General features: G+C 39.3%; 1 protein-coding gene across 1 annotated transcript in view; it reads left to right on the top strand.

Moving 5' to 3' along the window:
• The window catches only part of LOC136866306 (RNA-binding protein 28), a 188,006-nt gene that overhangs the window by 132,874 nt on the left and 30,714 nt on the right, over nucleotides 1-24,418 (top strand). Inside the window, exons 9-10 of the mRNA XM_067143149.2 lie at nucleotides 5,436-5,653; nucleotides 19,657-19,806. Coding sequence (XP_066999250.2) covers nucleotides 5,436-5,653; nucleotides 19,657-19,806 — 368 coding nt within the window. The remainder of the gene's footprint in view (nucleotides 1-5,435; nucleotides 5,654-19,656; nucleotides 19,807-24,418) is intronic.

Below are 24,418 nucleotides of genomic sequence, written 5' to 3'. Positions count from 1 at the left end.
CTCCAGCTCTGAAATACAGCACAGCTCTCAGATTGAATCTCGAGTGCATTTAAAAGAATTAATACATTAACGTATGTGTGTTAGAATCCCATACAGTCTTTTAACGGCTTACATCTTTATACAATTAATTTACTGAATTACATGTTAATGTACTAACAATTTCACGCTTGAAGCATTACAAACAAATTCTTTTGACATACACATTAAGCATTACATTAATTAATTTTTTTTTTTACAATTGGCTTTACATCGCACCGACTCAGAGAGGTCTTATGGCGACGATTGGATAGGAAAGGGCTAGGAGTCAGAAGGAAGTGATTATAGCCTTAATTAAGGTACAGTCCCAGCATTTGCCTGGTGTGAAAATGGGAAACCACGTAAAACCATCTTCAGGACTGCCGACAGTGGGGTTCGAACCCACTATCTCCCGAATACTGGATACTGGCCGCACTTAAGCGACTGCAGCTATCGAGCTTGATATACATTCATTACATTATTATTATTATTATTATTATTATTATTATTATTATTATTATTATTATTATTATTGTATAGCGGTATATAACATAATTTTATTATTTATCCTTCACTATTATTATCTAAATATATGGCCTGATTCCATTTGAAGACCAGACTAGGAATGGAATGATACCCTATCTAGCTCCAAGTATTAGAAATGAGCCTGCCGGAGAGGTCTGTCACGCTACTCACGGGTGATTGATGAATAAGCAAGAGAAGTGATGATTATGTACTCGTACTGGAATTAACTTGAAACTGACAGGGGAAGTTGGGGGTCCAGGTGAAAACCTGTCCCACCTCCATTTTTGTCCAGCACAATTTCAATAAATAAATTATTACAAATATTTTAATATTATCATGCAGGAGGTTTGAGCATCAGATTACCTTGTGCCGCAGTAATTAATCTGTATCGCTATCGAGTGGCTGTACACCCAAGTCGGTCTCAGAGTTGGGGTCAGCACACGATGTATCATCACTGGAGCTCGAGCTGTCATCATTGAGACCGATCACAATCTTGTTGTGAAGACGTTCTATGAGGCCATCAGCTTCCCACATGCAATTCTCCATCCGTTTCACGTGTTCTACATAATTTCGCCATTGTTCCGAAGTTACTTTACGTATTCCCTCCCGCATTAATTGTTCCACTTCTGCGAGCTTGTACGATTGTTGTTAGTCGCAATGTATCCCTTCACTTGGCTCCACACAAGTACTATGGGATTTAGCTCGCGGTGATATGGAGGGAGACGTAACACCTTCTGACCTGCAGCTGCTGCCAGATTGTCAATGCGATAGCTGGCATCATAATTTGCTCAAATTTTATTCAGTACTTCCACAAGTTCAAGTTTATTCATAGAGGGTTCTCAGCTAATATTTTTCTCTGTCAACCACGCCTGAATAACAGGTTTCATGGCATTTTTTGTGGGCACACGCTCAATTTTCACTGAGTGATATGAAGCATTATAACATTATAACTGAATTAGGTGGTATATTCAGTAATAGTTGCTTCGTGTAATATTCCTTATATCACTCACCGTCCATTTTCCCATGATAGTCGCCTGTCTTCTTGCCCACAAATATAAGTTCTGCTCTCTCTCTGCTCTCAACGAACCCACATTCAGTCCCTGCATGAATCTGCAATACACGCCCCCTTTTGCCCGAGGGTGCCTTGCTATCTGTGGTGAGGCCCTCCCTCCATGCCTGCGTGACTGTCTTAATAGATGTATCAACCCAAAGCTTGGACTTGGTGTGGCCGGCAGTTGCCCATGCTCATCTGTGTACACTACGGCTTTTCCCTCGGCCCTTACTTCGTGAATATTGCGTAAATACCTATGACGCTAAACAATATCTTCCCTCTCAGTTAACAATGATACTTTCCTTTGCTTTATATACTTAAACGCCATATCTAAAAGTAGCCTCCGCATAGTTGTTTTAGAGAACTTTCAAAGTTCTTTGTCCTCATTAACAATTGATACCATACCACTTTATTTAATGTCGGTAGACTGTTCTCCCTGTACAAGATGTGGATTTTTCTCCTTATTGCCGCTCGAGTAAAGGAATCATACTTCTGAAAACGAAAAACTTTCCTTTCTGTTCCCCTATGCTTTCGAGGTGTCTCCAACCCTTTTCCAGTTTTATAATCACCTTTTACATTGAGCACAGTAGTGTATGTATATGAAGCCTCCACTGCCTCTGCTGTCTGTCTCGCTGCTTCACGAACAGTAGTAATCCCGCCGTCAATGGTTTTCGCTCAGAAATGCTTATAAACAAACAGAGTCTTGTTTCTCTCGCCGGACGTAAAAATCATGTGTTTCTTCTTCAACTGATAACAGTCTGGTGAATTTTTGTTCAGATCCATATCACAACAATATCCAATAATAAGTAAGAAGAAACAAACGTACAAGAGACTACAAGATTTATGAATTAGCTCACAATGCGCACATACACTGTTTTTGTAAAGCGAAGCACACTGATAAAATTTTCTCACTGCTGTTTTAAACAGACTGTGATTGGAACTGCACCCGTGTCTTCAAGACATTTACTGAGTGAGTAAGTACTGTAAGTACGGCAGCTCTACATTGACGGCACCATTGCCAAAACTCGCGCTTTCAGCGCCTCCTTGCCCCCTCATCTACCATGTGACAACACCGCTGGCGCTATCCCTGTCGCCCGCGCCATCCCCTGGTCCATACACTTACTTCTGCTTTAGTCTGCTCAAAAGGTGGTCCAGGGAATAATAGCCATATGCCATTTCATTTCAATTATTTAACTTTATCTCTAAAAATACATGTCATGATAATCAAATTTTTATATTTTTATTTCGGTGTTGTTCACTAACAAGGAAGTCTGTTGGCTGTGTGTTTCACATGTATTTCAAAGTAGAGAATAAGTTTTTGGTTATTACCCCTTTTAAGAAGTTTCCTGTTTAAGAAGTTTTTTTGTGGTCCCTTAAAAAACTTCATAACAGAATTTCACTGTATGTTAAAAGATTCAGATCTGTGCGTGCCATAGATTTGGTTGGGTATCGTGCACATATGTGCACATACACTGGCTTTTATTATTATGCATTGGTTAATTTAACATTATTTTAGAAAAATGAAAATATATACCTTGGTAGCATAGAAACAGTTGTTCCTTATATGTGTACAAAGTGCGCTGTGCGCCTGCTTATGTTATGGAAAAAGCCCGCAGTTTCCCAAGGTTAAGCAGTCTTGAAGAACAAGCAGAACATGCTATTAGCAATTACATGCTGGATTTAGAAAAGGTAAATGTTGTCCAAAACAACAGTCTTAATACTCAGATTCAGAATGATATGAAATCTCAACACAGTCATCAGTTTGACTTCAAAAGAGCCTATGATTCAGTAAACAGGCAGATGCTATTCCTAATTCACAGATACAGCCTCAAGAGTCAAATTTGTAACAAAATTTCAGGCCCCTTCTAATTCAAGACTGGAGTTCAGCAAGGTGATGGACTTTCACCAGTTCTCTTCAGTTTGGTATTAAATAAAAACATGAAAAACATCAAAGGACTCCATTTGCAACAAGGAAGAGAGAGATTTATGGTGAAATGTTTTCCTGATGATATGGCAATAATTTTGGGAAAGAATTACAGGTACAAATAACACTGGCTACAAGAAACTCTCATTTTAATTGCCGTAGATCATACTTTGCTGGACCAGTTTATCATGTAGATTATGGATATATTCTCCCTGTGGGTGGGGGCGGTAGAATAACACCCACGGTATCCCCTGCCTGTCGTAAGAGGCGACTAAAAAGGGCCCCAGGGGCTCTGTACTTTGGAGCGTGGGTTGGCGGCCACGGGGCCCGTAGCTGAGTCCTGGCATTGCTTCTACTTACTTGTGCCAGGCTCCTCACTTTCATCTATCCTATCCGACCTTCCTTGGTCAACTCTTGTTCTCTTCCGACCCCGACGCTATTAGGTTTGCGAGGGCTAGGGAGTCTTTCATTTTCACACCCTTCGCGGCCCTTGTCTGTCTTTGGCCGATACCTTCAGTTTTTGAAGTGTCGGATCCCTTCCAATTTTTCCCTCTGATTAGTGTTATATAGAGGATGGTTGCCTAGTTGTACTTCCTCTTAAAACAATAATCACCACCACCACCACCACCACCACTTATGGATATACCTTCCATTTCTTCATATGTACAGATTTTAAATTACAGATGATACATTAAACACATTAACTTGATGGAGATGCACATACTGTACATTTAAATGTGATCAATGCAACAATGCACTTATTTCACAAAAAATGAGATGAAACATGCATATTATGATATTTATAATAAATAATTTAAAAATAATCCAAAGTGTCTCATTTGATTTGTGATCACACTCTTTACTGGAACAAACTCTTGAATTGGTGTATGCTGCAGTACAGTGTTTTTATAGCCACTTCTTCATATATTTCTCAGGCGTAAATCGGTCAACTGGTGAGGCTTTTGAATGTATGAACATACGGCTGGAGACATAAGCAATGAACAGTGGTTACATTATATAAGTGATGGCTGATAATGTTATTCATCAATCTGAACCTGTGATGTTCATGATTACGAGCATAGCAGGAGAGTTAAGACTCACTGACAGGATGGCAAAATTAAAAAGAAAAGAAACCAAAGTAGAAGGTATACGCAAGAAATCACTCTAATGAGTGGAGTTAACCAGAGGGCATATACATACCCTAGACTACAGCCTTAGTTCGCACCGGTTGATATCTGCTGTGTTTTATGTATTTATTACTATAGTTTTGTTATTAGATTATTGTTATTGTTAATGATTATAAATGTTTAAGAAAACTGTATTTGTTGCTTAACACCAGTTATACAAGATGTATCCTTGATGATGTTACAAACTTTCAGGGATGATGGAGGACGGCAAATGGATCAATTTGAGATAAGGAACTGTAGTCCGGAAATGTTTGAGTCAAAAGTTATTAATAATGCAAGTTGTTTAACGTCTGTCCATTCTTAACAGACGCCTGTCAGAATTTCGTTGCCCAGTAGTTCTTTAACGTGGCGGAAGCCAACGACATGGGGTTATCACCTTTAAAAGCCACCAACCTCAGTCGGGTTTGAATCCGTTAACTTGGGATTAGTAGACCAACGCCGGATCCGCTACACCACTGTGGCCCGCAGTCGAAAGTTAAAGCAAAAATCGGTCTGATACCTCCAACTGTACTGTACACTACATGTGCTAATAGGGGGGGACAATCCCGACGAGCAGAAGAGGCTTAACTTTTGACTCAATTGTTTCCAGAATATGGTTTCTTATCTCAAATCGATCCATTTACCGTCCTCCATCATCCCAGAAAGTTTGTAATATCATCACGGATGATACACCCTGTATTCTGCTACTGTAAGAGGTGCAAATAAAATAACTTATTGTTCCTCCCTCTCCTAGTGGTTCTGGCAGGCAGTCCTGCTGCTAAAGGGGTATCTCTGTCTGACATGCAGAAACGTCTTCAGCTAGAGCAGTGGAAAAGTCAGATTTTGCGCAACCTCAACATGTTTGTGTCCAAGTTTCGTCTTGTGGTGCACAACCTACCTCCCACCTGGAATGATGTTGATGTTAAGAAGTTGTTCCTCAAACATGCTGGTCCTGGTGCAGTTATTACAGAGGTATGTAAAGATTGCTAAAATAAGTTTTAAAAATATATATATTGTGCCCATACTAGTCAGATGATGGCATGTGATTCACACCTGGGGGCGGTACATCCATGTGTAGGCTGAGTGTACTTATAAGATAGGAAAGGACAACTCAAAGAACACCTATACTTGCTGATGTTTGGTGGGTTTGATGTGTACAGAGGTGTCCATTCTGCCATCCTAGAAATTAAAGTTAACTTCAAAGGAAAGTGAGAGATGTGGGACACGATAATTAAGTTAAGGCAGTGCAGGAATGAGTCAAGTAGGATTGCTTCATGGTGCCATGGGAGGAAGATATTGACAATGAACCGCCACCAAACTTGGGGCTGGAAAGGCTCGGAAGTGAGGAAATCCTTTTAGAGTTTTCCCATGAAGTGCTTGCCATAGGATGGAGCCATCTTGGTGCCCATAAAATAAGTATGTTTTATTTTTTGATGCAAAATTTGAAACAGATAACGTAAAAGTTTTTTACAAAATAAATTACTTATTGAAGGTACTTTAACAACTATCCGTGGCAAACAAACTCCAGATTTTGCCAGATAGTGAATCAAAGATTGTCCTTGGGAAAGGGTTAAATTAAATTAAATTAAATTTTGTTTATATTCCCCCATGGAGGTGGGCCATCAACAAAACATGTAAACATGACACACCTGTTCGAAACTAAGGATCAGACTGTGACAGACAGAAATATGAATATAACAAACTTGATTTAGCCCATTCCAGTAGAAACAGTTCACTCTGCACACTTAATCTTACCAGAGATTGATCTGAGCAGTTCAAATATCTAGTGATGTAGTATGACAGTGTTTGGATTCCAGTGTTGTTTCCATGCTTCAGAGGTAGTCGAGGATCCTGAAAATAGGGTAAGTGCAATGCGTCATCATGGTTACCTGGATTTTAATATTTTTCGTATTCGTAATGTCCAGTGTCAAAAATTTCATTGTTTGGTCCATATTGAATCAAGATTCACAAAGTAATGAATTAAAGTATAGGGATCCACCTATTCAATACAAATTATGTGAGAGTTTTTAAGTCACCATGTTATTATTTATTATATGGTACCCGTTTCGGCATAGTGAATGCCATCATAAGCCAAATAGGAAATTTGCAAAGACATATAAAGTGAACATAAACATAATAGACCCTATGGTTAAAATATACTAAGTCACTTAGAATGGATATCCATCTTATAGATAAATACTGTTTTTTACAAGTGTATAACTTGATGGTCATATAACTACTATTTTACAAGTTTTAAACTTGAAAGTCGTATATTAGAAGGAGTTAACAAACTAAAAGCCCAATGTTGAGTGTTTTAAAATACTATGATTATAGCTTGTTGGTAAGATATGGCCTGTTGTGGCTATGATTTATTAATAGTAATATATAAGAGTGACAGAGAGGTCCTTTTTAGATGTTATCCATCAGTAGGGATCAACCGAGTCAGTTGTATATAGCCCAGAATATTGTAGCTATATTTCAATAGTAATAGTCTGTATGAAAGTAACAGAGAGTTCTTTCTTAATGTTGTTTCTCAAGAAATACCAACTTGCATTAACCCATTCCCGTACAAAGACGGATCTCTCCGTCCCGGCTCTCGACCGCACTCCGATACAAAGACGGATCTCTCCGTCCGCGCGTAGTGTTTATTTCCGGACCCGCTCCTAGCCGGTTTCCTTTCTGAAAGGGTTTGATATTAGTAAGGTAATCTCTTGACAGATGGAAGCACTGTTTTATTTCATTGATCTATTCGATAAGCACTCCTGTACAGTTATTCTGTGGAAAGAATGACCTGTATCTTAGCAACCTCATCGTAAGCGAAATCATGGCTGCCTCCAAGTTGACTGACAAAGGGATTATAAGGGAATTTTTAGAAGAGAGTGACATTGATATAGAAATAAGCAATGAAGAATTTAGTGGCATTGAAAGTAGTTCGTGCGACGGTGACGTGAGCGCTGATAGGAGTGAACAAAGTGCTGTTTCGCCGTCAAGTATGTCATTGAATTTTAGGCCTACAGCTGATGCCACACCAATGGCTTCTAATCATATTTTACACATTGGGAATGGAACTGGGAGCACAAAAGTAATACTCCAGAGTATCATTCATACATCGCAACTGGTGAAATAAATAGTGTTGCTGTAAAGTATGCTCTTTCAGTGTCGGTGATAATATCATGTAAAGTAATGAAAATAAATGGTACACCAAGGCACAAATAAGTTCACTTAAATGGTACGTGAATGGGTTAATAATGTGTAGCACTGAGTTCAATATTTTATCAACAAATTGTAATCATAGTATTTTAAAACACTCAACATTGGGCTTTTCTGTTAACTCCTTTTAATATATGACTTTCAAGTTGAAAACTTGTAAAATAGTAGTTATATGATCATCAAGTTATACACTTGTAAGAAACAGTATTTATCTATAACATGGATATCCATTCTAAGTCACTTAGTATATTTTAACCATAGGGTCTATTATGTTTATGTTCACTTTATATATCTTTGTAAATTCCCTATTTGGCTGATGATGGCATTCACTAAGCCAAAACCGGTACCATATAATAAATAATAATGTGGTGGCTTAAAAACTCTCACATAATTTGTATTGAATAGGTGGATCCCTATATTTAAATTCATTACTTTGTGTATTCGTAATGTTACAACGAACAAGGAGACCTGGCCCCCACCGATTTGATCCATTTCAAGATACATGCAGGCATGAAAAGAACTTTCACTGGTTCAAATTGCGAGGTGCAACTCACACCCATTGCCATTGCATCCCCCCACCCAGTTTGATCCAGTTTCAGTACATACACAAGGCCAGGGTGAGAACTTGTTCAAATACCAAGGTGCAACTCACTACTTCTCTTGTTTTATGATCAGTACCATCGTGGTTCATGTACGAATCTCTAGTCACAAACACAACTCTTACAATGATGTATACCATACTACGTCTGGCTCTCTGGCTGAATGGTCAGTATAGTGGCTTTCAGTTCAGAGAGTCATAGGGTTGATTCCCTGCTGGGTCGGGGATAGTTATTTACCTTGGCTCAGTGGCTGGGTGTTTTGTGCTCTCCCCAACTTCCTGCGACTCATACACTGTACACAACACAATCCTCCACCACAATAACACGCAGTTTCTCACTTATGCCAGATGTCGTCCACCCTTGTTGGATGATCTGCCTTACAAAGGTTGCACCAGGCTAGCAAAAGCCACATGAATTTAAAAAAAATATGTATGTATAAATCACAGACAACAAATATACTGATGAGGATATGTTAAAAATATTTTGTGAACGCTTTGGTCACAGTTCTTTACCCAAACTCATAATCATCTGCTTAAACAGGTGATTTAATGGGACAGTGACTTGTCAAGTGCACAGAATAAAACTGTAAGAAATGAAACACAGCCTGAGAGAAAATGTAGGTGAAATAAGTGCCATATCACTGTAAGACTAGAATATGTTTCAAGGACCAAGGTTAATAAAGAACAGTAATGTTAGACATTCTGCGGTACAGGCTATCATTGGTTGTTGCTGTGATGTCACTGTGGCAGATTGTATTAGCGTGCAGGTAATTTTTCACATTTTAAAAACATAGCAAGTGATATGTTAGAATTTTCGAACGTCATTCAACATATTCTAAGAGAGAAAAACCACTTAGAATAACTGCCCTAATACTAGGGAAACCACAACGGTTCAGCCTACTGATTAATCCTTAAGTACAATAAGAAAACACATTTAATTAATTTTCATTGGAAATATTCTGTACAAGAAAAAGTATAAAATTGTAGCACTGCAGTATGGGAGGTACTTAAGACTTGCGCATTATTTTAGGCTTAATTCAACAGATTCAGGACTAACAAAACTACACTGCTGTGCAAAACTTAAGGACGAGATAGATAAAGATAACATGTTGCCAAAGGTCTACCACACATGAATAGAAACCTGGTGTGAGGTCATCATGACTACAGCGCCAAATGGGTCTGGCCCCATAAAACGAGGCAGTAGAAGGAACGGGACAAGACAACGTAAGTCAATCAGCGAGCTGTTACGGTGCACTGTGGTGGTGTTATTTGTTACAACATGGCTCGGATACAACATTTGGATGACTTTACACGGGGAAGAATCATCGGGAAATTGAAAGAAGGATGAAGTGTGACGAGTGTAGCTCAGGAGTTTGGTATCATTTCACGTGCATGGAGAGCATTCCGAACCATAAGAGAGGAGGGGGTCGACCATGGCCAACTACGGCAGCAGATGACTGCTACATTGTGCAACAGGCAAGAAGAGACTCACATCAAACAGCGGGTGCAATTGCAACCACATTTAACAGGACTGCAAGGCACCCAATCTCACGCTCCACAGTGACACGGCAACTGCATGTGGGGTGGTCTATTTGCCTGACGACCATTACGCTATGTTTCGTTGACACCCGCATATCGGCAGCACCGTTTGCGATGGTGGCGAGAGGTGGGAACACACAATGCGCCCAGGAACATTGTCGAACATGTCATTTTGGTGGTCCAGATGTTATGGTGTGGGGAGGCATAATATTGCATGGGCATACCAACCTTCAGTTTTTGAGTGGGGTACACTCACCAGTCAACGGTATTATGACAGTGTTATTCCTTCCGCTTGTGTGTCTTTTCAGGGTGCATTCAGCTCTGACTTCATTTTTATGAATGACAATGCACGACTGCATCGAACAGCGCAGGTGGAGGAGCTCTTGGAATGAGAGGATATTCAGCGAATGGACTGGCCTGCCCGTCCTCTGACTTAAATCCCATTGATTACATGTGGGGCATGTTGGACAGATGTATTACAGCACATACACATGCACCAACGAACATCTAGCAGTTGTCAACCTCGCTGGTGGAGGAATGAAACGCCCTACCACAAGAACTCTTTACCAATCTTGTGGCCAGCATGGGAACACGTTGCAGAGCATGAATCGCTGTCTATGGTGATCACACACCCTTTTAAGAACCATGTCCCTTCTTTCCCGATGTCTAGGGAACCATTATGAGACTTAGGTGTAATTTATCGTCTTTATATAAAAGTGTCATTTCTGTTTGTCTCATAGCATATTCCTTTCAGTTGCCTACCATACCATACTCTATCAGTTCTTCCTATGTATGGTTTAAGTTTCATCGAGCTATGATACTTGACAGTGACACAACTTGTGAATGTTACTTTTGTCCTTAAGTTTTGCACGTCAGTATATAATATATTAGCTGTTGTTCACTCTTACCTTATTGAAAATGATGACGAAATGCATGGAATCTGGATCTCACTGTGACTTACAGATGGAGTTTGTTTTATGTATATCACAAACTTTGATCATTTGTTCAACACTTCACGATGAAAACTTACAGGACACACTGTGATATGTAATCACTTCAAGTCTCGGAACACTAGCATCAAATGAATGCTTTGTCATTCTTTCCATTTGCATTAGTCAAGAAGAGTATCGCTGTCTAGTATATTCACTACCTAATCAATTTTCATCAAAAGGACTATGGTTCAAAGCGTAGGGACAAAAGTGAGACTGGATACGAAACAGGATTCTTTCCAAGTTCTGCGTAAAAGGCAGAGGTCCTATGGCTTTGTACGTGAAGTTTAGAACAAAAAATACAACACTCACAAACATTTCCTAACCTTGAAAACATTTACTTTGCTGATAAATGCCTTATTGTTGACAACTTAACCATAATAGGTATTTGTATTTGTTTCTGTACTGACTTGTCTAAAGCTATTAAAAACTATTTAAAATAGTATGTGCTTGGTCCACATGTTTCTGAAACATGTTTAAATAAATCATTTTCAATTATAAAAGTGTATCAAAACTTATTTTAACTCATATTGACGACACACTCATGTGGAATTAAATGTTTTAAATAATTTTAACACTGATGATGGACCTTAGAGTCCGAAAACCAGTTTTGAATTAAAATAGTATGCTGATACGACTGTATGTGATTAATAATAATAATAATAATAATAATAATAATAATAATAATAATAATTAGTACCATCAGCACTGTTACTATGATGTCTTCGATATCTTATAATGAATGAATAACAGGAATTTTACTTTTTTTTTAAATGGAAATACTGTCATCCCCATCAAAGGAATTGTAAATCGTAACTTGTACACTTAAACCATGTATCTTTGTAAATTGTAACACAAAAATTATAATGTCAGTTTTCTTTGAATGTATAAATATAAGAAAAGAAAATAGACTATTTATATTGAGCGCAATATAAATTAGACCGGAATATCTTGAAAAGGTTAGTTTTTTGCGATAGTAGCATCTTTTAAAAAGAAATATTGTACCCCAATCAACATTCCGCTTAGTAGTGGAGGAGAGCTTCGTAGTCACTGCTCCACTTTCTTGCAAAGTGTGTTCGCACTCTCGCTTCATCTTGACATAAGCTTGCTATGTAAGCTGCCTGCATTTACGTCAGCCTAGCCCAGCGGGGATGCCCAGCTGAGCACCTCTGCCTCAGAACGTCACTTCACACTAGTGAAATGGTGTATGGTTTTTAGTGCTGGGAGTGTCTGAGGATAAGTTCGGCTTGCCAGATCCAGCTTTTAATTTGACGCACGTAGGCGACCTGCACATCGTGATGACCCTGAAATGATAATGAAGACGATACATACACCCAGCGCCCGTGCTAGCGGAATTAACCATGTTTGTTGTATGGGTCTTTAGTCCATAGTAGTGTTGGCTACTGAATGCATGATTCGAAGCAGTGTATCGATTCATTCAAGTGTCCGAGTGAATCGATTCACAGGAACGGCGAGTTCACGGCACACGATTCAGCTTACTCCCAGCGGACAGTGCTGAGTGGCGCACTCACTGGACGTTGACGGGGAGCCGAGCTTCCGCTGCAGCGAGACAGTGAATCATGGTACATCAAAAGAATCGTGAACGAGCGCGGCTCAGTGACACACATGATACACACGGCTCCTTATCGGCTCACTGGACACGCGGAGAGCCGAGCTTCCGCTGCAGCGAGACAGTGAATCATGGCACATCGAAAGAATCGTGAACGAGCGCGGCTCAGTGAGACACATGATACACGCGGCTCCTTATCGGCTCACTGGACACGCGTAGAGCCGAGCGTCCGCTGCAGCGAGATATACAGTGAGCCATGGCACACGGAAAGAATCGTGAACGAGCCGGCTCAGTGAGACACAAGATACGCACGGCTCCTTATCGGCTCACTGCAGCGAGACATACAGTGAGCCATGCTACACTGAAAGAATCGTATGCTATAATGGACTCTCGAGCTCAGCTCATTTGAAAATAATACCCATTTGCATTCACTGTCCTCTTCTTACAGGGAGGTTTAAATAATAGATGGATTTATTTACAGTGTTAAGAAGGTAGTCACAACATAATTCTGAAGTAGCTAGTAAGTAGGTAGGCTATTAGGTTATACTATTTATTAGTTGAATGAATCTTAGTATTATAACTTAGTTGACATTTGACAATTAAACTCGACTCTAGCCTGTCCTATGACTATGAGTCATGCTCATGACCACTCAAAAGTACCTGTTTTATATTGGGAAGAACGGCTCAGTATTTTCTCAGTTCATATGTCACATCGTTGCACAAGACTTCAATTATATGTGGACAGACGCAGTATGTTGAATCAGAAAACCAGCGGGCTACTGTACATCTCGGGTGGCCTATACAAAATATGACGATTTAAAAAAATCCTCAGCTGATAGAATAATACATATTTTCAAAAATGTCTGAGTGAGTTGTCATGTGGTTAATATCGCGTGGCTATGCGCTTGCATTCGGGGGATGGTGGGTTCGAATCCCACCGTCGGCAGCCGTTAAGATGGTTTTCCGTAGTTTCCCCATTTTCACACCAGGAAATGCTGGGACTGTACCTTAATTCAGGCCATGGCTGCTACCTTCCTAATCCTAACCTTTCCCACCCTGCGTCGCCGGAAACCTTCGATTTATTAGAGTAACTAGCATTTTTTCTAAGAAAGGAGTTCATAGTACGAAGACCAGATGGCAGCTGCGAGCACTGAATGCTGCTACTGCTGTCTTACCAGCACATACTACACAGGAGCAGTAGGAGCGGTGACCAATGAGCCGTGAATCGGATCACTGTATCGATTCAGTAACGTGAACGGAATCAAATGAATCGATTCAGTAAAATTAATCGAATGTCCCATCACTAGTCCATAAACTGGTTTTATGCAGTTCTCCATGCCATCCTATCCTGTGCTAACCTTTTCATTTCTACATACCGGTAACTGCTGCATCCTACATCTGCTCTAATCTATTTGTCATATTCATACCTTGGTCTACTCCTACCGTTCTTACCCCCTACACTTCCTTCAAAAACCAACTGCACAAGTCCTGGGTGTCTTAATATGTGTTCTATCATTCTATCTTTTCTTCTCGACAAATTTAGCTACAACTATCTCTTCTCACCAATCTGATTCAGTATCTCTTAATTTGTGATTCGAACTATCCATCTCACCTTCAGCATTCTTCTGTAACACCACATTTCAAAAGCTTCTATTCTCTTTCTTTCTGAGCGAGTTATCGTCCATGTTTCACTTCGGTACAATGCCACGCTCCAAACGAAAGTCTTCAAAAACATTTTTCTAATTTCTGTATTAATGTTCGAAATGAGCAAATTTCTTTTCTTAAGAAAAGCCTTTCTTGTTTGTGCTAGCCTGCAATTTATGTCCTCCTTACTTCCGGCATCGTTAGTTATTTTACTACCCAAGTAACAATATTCATCCACTTCCTTTAAGACTTCATTTCCTAATCTAATATTTCCCGCATCACCTGACTTTGTACGACTGCACTCCATTACTTTTGTTTTGGAGTTATTTATTTTCATCTTGTACTCCTCACCCAAGACTCCGTTCATACCATTCAGCAACTTCTCCAGATCTTCTGCAGTCTCAGATAAAATAACAATATCGGCAAGTCTCAAGGTTTTGATTTCCTCTCCTTGGATTGTGATTCCCTTTCCAAATTCCTCTTTGATTTCCTTTACTGCTTGTTTTATATAAACATTGAAAATGATGGGGGTGGGGGGGAACTGTAGCCTTGCCTCACCCCTTTCTGGATTGCTGCTTCTTTTTTATAGCCCTCAATTCTTATCGCTGCAGACTGATTTTTATATAGATTGTAGATAATTCTTCTTTCTTGGTACCTGATTCCAAAATCTCAAAATGAAGGTTAAAATCTCCAAACTGGCCAGGAATTGAACCCGGACTCTCTGTATTGGAATTATAAATTTACTCATTCAGGACAAATAATTTAGGTTCCTTAAGGGAATCTGTATCCATATCAAAGGCCAGCACGCTAACCATTTGGCCACGGAGCTGGACCTCACACTAATGATAAACATGACCATGATCTGTGCTGTGTTTATTTGTGTATTGGCTAAACCTATTAAACTTTAATAATCGCTGATGAAGGGAATGTATTGTGTTCCCGAAACGTGTTCGAGGAATAAATGGTTTTCAATGATAAAAGTGTATTAACAAGTTGGATTCAAGCATACCAGTATACTATTTTAAATAGTTTTTAATGACTTCACTCTAACTCGCCCTTTATCAAAAATTTTTCCAAATATAATGAACTATTTTTTGGCACAGCAAAGGAATTTTCCAAACATTTACTGACTATATAGTGTCCACTTAATCATTTCATAAACCTTACTATGTTACAGATAGTTTGGTAAGTTGTTTCTTTTCTCCTATGTGTACTCATATTACCTTGATGTAGTCCGCCTCTACAGCATAACGGTTAGTGTTATTAGCTTCCGTCCTCGGGGGCCCGGGTTCGATTCCCCGTACTGTTAGAAATTTAAGAATGGCAGGAGGGCTGTTATCTGGTTGAAATGGTACATGCAGCTCACCTCCATCGGGGGTGTGCCTGAAAAGAGCTGCACCACCTCGGGATGAGGATATGAGTTTACTTTACCTTGATGCAGATTTGAACGCATATAATGTTAATATTTACTCATCGTTTATTAAGAGATATGATTTGATTAGCAATCTTAATAGTTCTTTTTGTTTATTAATTATTCTGATTCCCTTCAGTGTTCTGGGAGCTACCTATTAGTGATGATTGATATTTACAAATATTTTATGTTATAAGGTACTTTTTGGGTTTCATTACCTATGTACTTTCAATTGAAAAATACATACATACATACATACATACATACATACATACATACATACATACATACATACATACATACATACATACATACATACATACATCTTCATTATAGACTGTTATGCCTTTCAGTGTTCAGTCTGCAAGCCTCTGTGAATTTACTAATCGCTGCCACAATCCTCCATTTGTAACTAGTTCTGTGGCCCCGGTTAGTTCTATACCTCTTACCTTTAAATCATTAGAAACTTAGTCTAACCATCGTCGTCTTGGTTTCCTTCTACTCCTCTTACCTTCCGTAACAAAGTCCATTATTTTCCAAAGTAACCTATCCTCCTACATTCGCCTTCACATGACCCCACCACCAGAGTCAGTTTATGCGTACAGCTTCATCAGCTGAGTTCATTCGTAACTTAGTCTCTATTTCCTGATTCAGAGTACTCTCCTGCCATAGTTCACACCTGTTTGTACCAGCAATCATTCTCACTACGTTCATGTCTGTTACTTCTAGCTTATGAATAAGATATCCTGACTCCACCCAGCTTTCACTCCCGTAAAGCAAAGTTGGTCTGAAAACAGACCGATGTAAAGATAGTTTAGTCCGGGAGCTGACTTCTTTCTTACGGAATACTGTTGATCACAATTGCGAGCTCACTGCATTAGCTTTCCTGCACCTTGATTCAATCTCACTTACTATACTACCATCCTGGGAGAAAACACATTGTAAATACTTGAAATAATCTACTTGTTCTAGTTATGTATCCCCAGTCTGACATTCAGTTCTCTTGGATTTCTTACCTACTGACATCAGTTTAGTCTTAGAAAGGCTAATTTCCATACCATACTCATTGCACCTATTTTCAAGTTCCTAGATATTAGACTTCAGGCTTTCCGCACAATCTTCCATTAAGACCAAGTCATCAGCATAGGCCAAACTGCTTACTATATATTCACCTAACTGAATCTCTCCCTGCCATGTAATATCTTTCAGTAGGTGATTCTTGTAAATTATGAATCCCCATAAGTATCTTGAACCAAGAGCTCATTCTACCATCAAATCTCACTGCAGCCCAATTATCAACATAAATGCTTTTGATTGCTTTTAATAATCAACCCTTAATCCCATATTCCCCCGGTATGATGATCTTTTCTCTCAGTACTCTACCATATGTCTTCTATAGATCTACAATATATTAACATAACTGTCTGTTCCTCTCATAACATTTTTCAATTACCTGGTGCATAGCCTACTGAGAATCTGAACCTGACAGCCCATCCAACGTAATCTCAACCACTGATTGCACCCTCCCTTGCAAAATGCCAGTGAACACCTTGCCTGGTATACTGATCAATGAAATACTGCGCCTCAATAGTTACTACAATCCTTCCTGTTCCCTTCCTTATAGATAGGTGCAATTATGACACTGGATTTTATTTACCATCCTTTCCACTTCCTCAGGCGTAATTTCACCAATACTGTCCTCCTCTCCATGAGCTTGGTTGTTTGCGACGTCTCCAGGAAGATTTCTTTTTACTTGAGATTTTAAAAATATTCCTTCCACCTTTCCAGCAATTCCCTGGGATCTATTATGAGTTCACCTGATTTACCCAAAACACTGTTCATTTCCTTTTCCCTTCCCTTTCTAAGATTCTTTATTACTGCGCAGAAAGGTTTCCTTGCTGATTGACCTAGCCTTTTCCAAAATCTTCCCATGACTTCTTCTTGGATTCAGCAACTGTTTATTTTGCTGTTTCTTTCCTCTATATACTTTTTTTTTTTTTTTTTTTTTGTCTCTATCAGTCTTTCTTTGGAGCCTTCTGATATCCCTTCTTCATTTTACATTTACAAGCTGCTCTCACTTTACTTTCCACCAAGATGTTTACTTTTCCCCATCTTTACACACAGTTGTTCCTAGACATTCCCTTGCTGTTTTTCGTGCATACTACATCAACACTTTATGCCACCCATTCTCTTTCTTTATCCTGAACCTGCTTACTGTCCACTGTTTATAACTTTTTACTAATCATGTCTATGTACTTCTGTATAATTTCCTCGTACTGGAGATTTTCTACCCTTATTCATCTGCAGACAGACTTCACTTTCTCTATCCTAGGCCTAGAGATACTTAGTTCACTACAGATCGGATAGTGCTCTGTATCATTAAAAAATCCCCAGAATATCTCTGTATATTACTAACAGACTTCCTGAATTCCAAGTTGATTATGATATAGTTTATTATGGATCTGATGCCCATACCCTCCTATTTTTATCAATGAATATCCTAATGCTTGAAGAAAGTATTTGTAACTGCTAATCCCATACTAGCACAAAAGTCCAGCAAACTCTTCCCATTCTTATTAGCTTCCATATCTTCCCCATATTTACCAACCACCCTTTCGTATCTTTCAGTTTGATTTCCAACAGTACTCTCCCTTAGAAATCGTCCATTAGCTCTACCCTGTTCTTGCTGTTAACCGTGACTACGATGTCACTCAATGCTTCATAAAAATCTGTCAACTTCTTCCTCATCTGCATCCTCACATGGTGAGTACACTGAGACAATTTTCCTCCTGATTCCTCCAACTGCCAAATCTACCCACATCATTCGCTCATTTATGTGCCTAACAGAAACTGTTGTGTGCAGTAGTATTCCTGATGAACAATCGTACCCTACATTCTGGCCTTCCCTTTTTAACACCCGTTCAATACACTTTATAATCTTCAGTCTCTTCACCGTTATTTCCCCTTACCCAAAAATCATTTATTCCTAACACATCCAACGCATCCTCATTGCTAACTCATCCAGTTGTACTTTCTTCCTTCTTTAAGCCCCATTAATATTGATAGCTCCCCATTGAATTCCATTTTATTCACCAAGTTGTTTCCAAGGAGTCCCTAACCTGTCAAATGGGAGTTGTACTCCGTTACTCCCATAGGTCCGAGTCTTGCTTAAAACGTTCCATGCATTCTCGGTCAAAATCCCGTGAAGCAGCATGCTACCCTTACTTACACATAGTCCAAGTGAGGATCTCTCCTCTAACAGGTTAGGGACCAGTGGTGGATTGTGAAATCCTAGCCGCCCAAGCACAGAATATGTCCGAGATACCCACTCACATTCGATAGCAACTGATATTCCGACTGTGAGGACCACTTACTAGGCCACTCAGCTGTTGCCCATGGTTCACGAACTCGGACATGACTACAGTAACCCACCCAAGCAATACGTATCAGTTGCTTTATTACAAAACTAGTTTTTACCAATGGCTCCACACACATGTGCATTTGTTTTATGCAAAGCTTGTTTGTAGGTGTCATTTTTAAACAAGTAATGGTTTTTTAATAAGGAAGCCATACTTTTCCGTGTTGACTCATTGAAAGTAACTTTAAAGCTTTTCATTCTGTATAACTATAACACTTATAAATGTACCTGTAAAAAAATAATTATTATTATTATTGTTATTATTATTATACTGTAAATTCTGTAAATACAGTCATCCAAACAATTACATTATTTCAGTGTAAAATACTGTACGAGAGATTTTGTACCTTTTAGCATCAAAAAGCTTGTTTTTGTTATCTTAAATGTGAAATCCCCTGCTCCCGTCCTCAAACTTTATTTCAGTTAATGGAGGTTTTGCTGTAGTTTTGCATTTCCTTTTTCAGTTCTCTTCTTTACTGTATGTGAGATCTGAGCACTTGGGTATTCCAACTTTTGTGTTTTAAAGAAATATGTAAATTATTATCATTTTAATAAATTCATAATAATTACGCTGTGTTTTGAATTTCATTTCACAGGCTCGTGTTATGAGGGATATGAGGAATGTGGATGCTCAAGGAGTTGGGAAGTCTAAGGAGATGGCTTTTGTAAAATTTACATCTCATGAACATGCTCTGCAAGCCTTGAGGAATATTAATAATAATCCAGATATATTTACCAAGTCTAAGGTAAGTTTTCATTAATTTGTACATTTTATATTGTAGTGATAAGTACCTTTACTCTGGATGTTTGATCTATCTAAGACTTGTATTCCACTTCTAAAATTACGTTCTTTTCGTGCATTACTTAATCATTTTTGTTGTCATATGTGAATAGTTTATTTCACAGGAAATAGGAAGTATGACTAAAAGTAACAACTGCTTATTCTCACCCTCTTTTGTTTATACTTTTGTTACTGTTGCTTTTGATTTCTAGTTTTTCTGCAGGAGTTATTCTGTTTGTTCAGAATGTTTACTGAGGTGAACCCTAGAAACCACCCTTACCTACATTCTAGCCTTAAGATACCTTGGAATGAAACATTTCACACCTAATTATTTTCCTTTGTAAATAAAAACTGTGGAATGCTTTTGGTACAGCTTTAAATTTGGAGCAGATGGGGTACATTTGAGTGAATGTTGCTGTGGTAATTGAAATGTTGCAACAAAATCCAATACAATAGGACTGCTGTAGTAGTTTTTTCACTGTTACAAAATAACAGTGCAGAAGTGTAACTTGAGGCTTTAAACGACAATATTGAGAAATATAGGATGAAAATCAGTGTGGAGAAAAGTGGTGATATGACAAGAGGAGAAAGAGAAAGAAAAGGAATTGTTAGTATCAGGGGTCAAAACCTTGAGGTTGTTGATTACTTCAAATATTTGGAAAGTGAAATAATACAAGATGCAAGGTTGGATAAGGAGATTAGCAGAAGGCTACAAGCAAGAAATACATTCCGCCAGAATGTAAGGGAACCTGGTGTGGACACAGAAGCTCCTATGAAATGTAAAGATAATGTACAAGATGCACTATACATCTGTATTAAAATATGCATCAGAGACTTGGAGACTTCGACAGCAAGAAATGAGAGTAAAATTCAGGCCAGCGAGATGAAGTTCCTGAGGAGTAAGGTAGGGAAGACAAGGAGAGACATAGTAAGAAATGTTGAGGTCAGAAAAGAGATAGGGATTGAAAAACTGAGTGATAGGATGGAGAAGAATAAATTGAGTTGGTTTGGACATGTTGTGAGGATGGAGGAGGGAAGGATACCGAAACAAGTGTTGGAGGCTAAGATTGAAGGAAAGAGGGCAAGAGAGAGGCCCAGAACAAGATGGATGGATACTTGTCTAGAACAGTATAAGACAAAGAAGACTGGACTGAAATACACTTACTGAAGAGGAGTGGTGGAAGAAGAGGCAACGGTGGAGAAGTGCCATCAACACCCCGACCTGGCAGGAGCTGGACAAGGGGAAATTATGATGATGATGAATGCAGCCCACTGTCACATAAGGCTGCATCATTTAAAGTTACTAAAGAAATGGGTTTCAGAATTAGGTCTGAACAATTATTCACACATTTTATGTAACATGTGAAATGTTAACTCTGTTATTAGTGTGAGGATATTCAGTGAAGCTTTCAAGCTTTAATGGAAGGTTGTAAGAAGGAATCTAAATTTCTAAGTAGCAACTAAAGAGAACAATAGGATAGAGATGAAACTCAATAAATTTTGGTGCTGTGACATATGGTAGCAGAACTAGTGATCAAATTACCAATAGGCTTTTTTTTTAATAATTAGAATAAGGGCACCGCTAGCATGTCACAACTAGCTAAGGTTGAATTCATGAGCTATAACATGCCCAAGTTGTGGCGCAAAGGTAATGGTTAGGGCAACATGGTGTATTCTGAGTAAGTCAGGTGACTGCAGTGGAAGCTAATAATGACAGGCGCCAATGTGCTGGATTAGGTTGAGGTTTCCGAGTGAGTGCAAGGATAAATGAAATAAGGGAGAGATCCTATCTTAATTGTAGTAAATAACTATGATTATTATTTCAAGAGTCAGTCTTAAACAAGAATTGATAAATTCGAAGACTTGGATTAAAGTAAAGTTACTCAAGGCCAAACTTTAGTAAAACAAGCAGGGCTGAACAAAGTAATCTGCAGTGATTTACACGTTAACATGACAGAAGGCAAGGTACAGAACACTATCATACACACTATAACCAACGGTAGACTCACAGGAACATAGGATCTTCTGACGGGAAGGGGCCTAACATCGAAGGTCATCGGCCCCAAAGGAAGAACCAACATATAGTTTATGCATAAGTGTATTTAACTGTAGTCAGCTATAACAACATCTTTAACATTGTTCGCAATACGAAAGGGAGGGGCAATTCACCTTTATATTCAACACCTGGAATTTGTCATATTAAGAGAGAAAACAGCAAAATATTAATACTGATTATAAAACAAAAACCAATTGTACACAACAATTTCCTTAATAAGCTTGACGATCATATAACGTGCATTTAAATGCATCTCGTGAAAGTTCATATTGCAGGGCTTAAATTGCACTTCTTGAAGGGCAGAGAGGTGGAGGGGTGGTAAAGAAACACTTTCACTGAACCAATGAAGAGCGGATGGAATATTCAAGATCTCTTAGGCACAAAGGATGAATGTAGTAGATGAGATGATCATCAAGGCGAAGTGAAGAATCAGATGAATAGTCGACATCCAGCCGGAGAGAAATAAAGTTTGTACGGTGTGGGAGCATGATGGGGAGAAGTTTGAAGTTTTCAAGTGGAGGGATGGTTAGTATGTAGCATTACAGTGCCTGGTCCCACTTCAGATAGCGCAGCGATGCACTTCTGGTATTGTGACACACATCTGGTCGTGCTCCCCACTACCTACTCCTTCTTCTACCCTCCTTTCCCCGTCCCCCATGTGAATATAGTGGAGGTCCATTATTTCCAATCTCAATACAACATAGCTTATACATTGTATTTTCACGTAGTTATTAACTTGTATTATACCAGGTGAATCAACTGCCCCTACCAAATTTGTAACATGACGGGTGTCTTATACACCAAACAACACAATAATTCACAGTTGCGCTCTCCACTCACTCCAACTCAGTCACATCGGCTGTTCATTCTATCACTTACAGGTTAACAAAATGACACTAGTTCCAATTATGCACTACACAGTTTCCCAATACTGCAGGTCGTGCACTGTCTGTCTTAGCAACCACAACACTCTTATCGGTCCTAAACTTATAACAGTCCTCATTCGATGTCACTTGCCTATTCGACCACCCACTTCACTGTGCCAGACATGAGAGATCCAACTCCACTACACTCCAGGGCAAAACGATGCTCAACTCCATGACAGACCAAACTCTCACTTAACTCCACATCAACTGGCAGACTGACAACTTCAAACCAGTATTCACACACACCGTCACACGCACTGTACTCCGCTCTGCTGTACTCCGCGGCAGTACACACACAATGCTCTGCTGTATTCCACAGCATTCAGCTCCACAATAGTACTGACTGTGACTGGCTACCTGCCTGCCTTTCCTGGGCTGGGCCTAGCAGCCGAGATGTTTCTTGAGAGTGGGTCTCCAGAATTCTCTGGATGGCATATATTCTAGGCTAGTGATCAAGCAACAGGCACATCCCACTACAAGACCCTTCTTCCTGTGGTGAGCTTGTGGCAGTGGACCAATATTCCATCTGTGATGTTGATCATTCATGGTTGGGGTCAGACGGGCTCACTCCTGTCACCTTGGAGTCAGCATGGGGCCAACCCACGGCAATATTTTGTTCTGCAGCCCTACAAATGTAACAGAACATAATGTTAATAGTTGAATCCTGCATCATACAAATATTTTTACAGACCAGCGTGTACCACACAAAAACAGCAAAATGCTGCTATTATCATTTTTGTGCGCAGCACACATTGGATTGCTATGTAGTCTCTTCAGTCCTTCATCTCATGTATATTGATATGATCCTTATGTACAGGGAAGCATGAGAGAATTCAATGCAGGCAGGAAAGGTATCCAGTCAGGTGATGTCCGACTGCACAGACTTTTTGCAGTGTTAAAAAACGTTTACAAACAACAGGGGTACTTCAGATGATACCTCCTGTCCAAGAGAAGTACCTACATAACGGCCAATGAGAATGAGGAGACTGTTCTAGACACAGCCTGTAATAACCCTCAGAGGAGTACACGGGCAACTGCACAACAGCCAGGCTTCCGTACACTAAGAATATTGCATGCACATAAATATCATCCCTACCATCTACAGCTAAACTAGTAACTCCATGGGCCTGGATTTCAAAGGTTGAATGAATGTCTGTCAGTGGCTGCTAGGAAATCTGGAAAATGATGTAACATTTCTGTAAAAATCCTCTTCTCGGATGAATCGCGATTCCACAATAATGGTACCGTCAACTGTCACAACATGCACTATTGAAGTGCTGACAATCCCCACTGGATGCGACAGACAGTCTATCAAGTGCACTGGTGAGTGAGTGTATGGTGTGGAAACTTACTTGACCGCTTTATTGGACCATAATTCTTTAAGGGCCATTTAACAGGTACACACTACCTGCACATTCTATGTCATGAACTCCCACTTCTGCTGGAGGATGTACCACTTGGAGAATATTTAATAATGTGGTTTCAACAGGATTGAGCTTCATCACATGTGTACATTAGTTGATAAACTTAACAATACTAGGTATTTTCTTTGATCCTGTATTGGCTTGTGTTCATTTCTTATTTTATCCTCTCTG

The sequence above is a fragment of the Anabrus simplex genome, chromosome 3 (assembly GCF_040414725.1).
Source record: "Anabrus simplex isolate iqAnaSimp1 chromosome 3, ASM4041472v1, whole genome shotgun sequence".
Lineage (NCBI taxonomy): Eukaryota > Metazoa > Arthropoda > Insecta > Orthoptera > Tettigoniidae > Anabrus > Anabrus simplex.
Note: the sequence above shows the minus strand (reverse complement) of the source record. Positions and strands in the feature narration are given on the sequence as shown.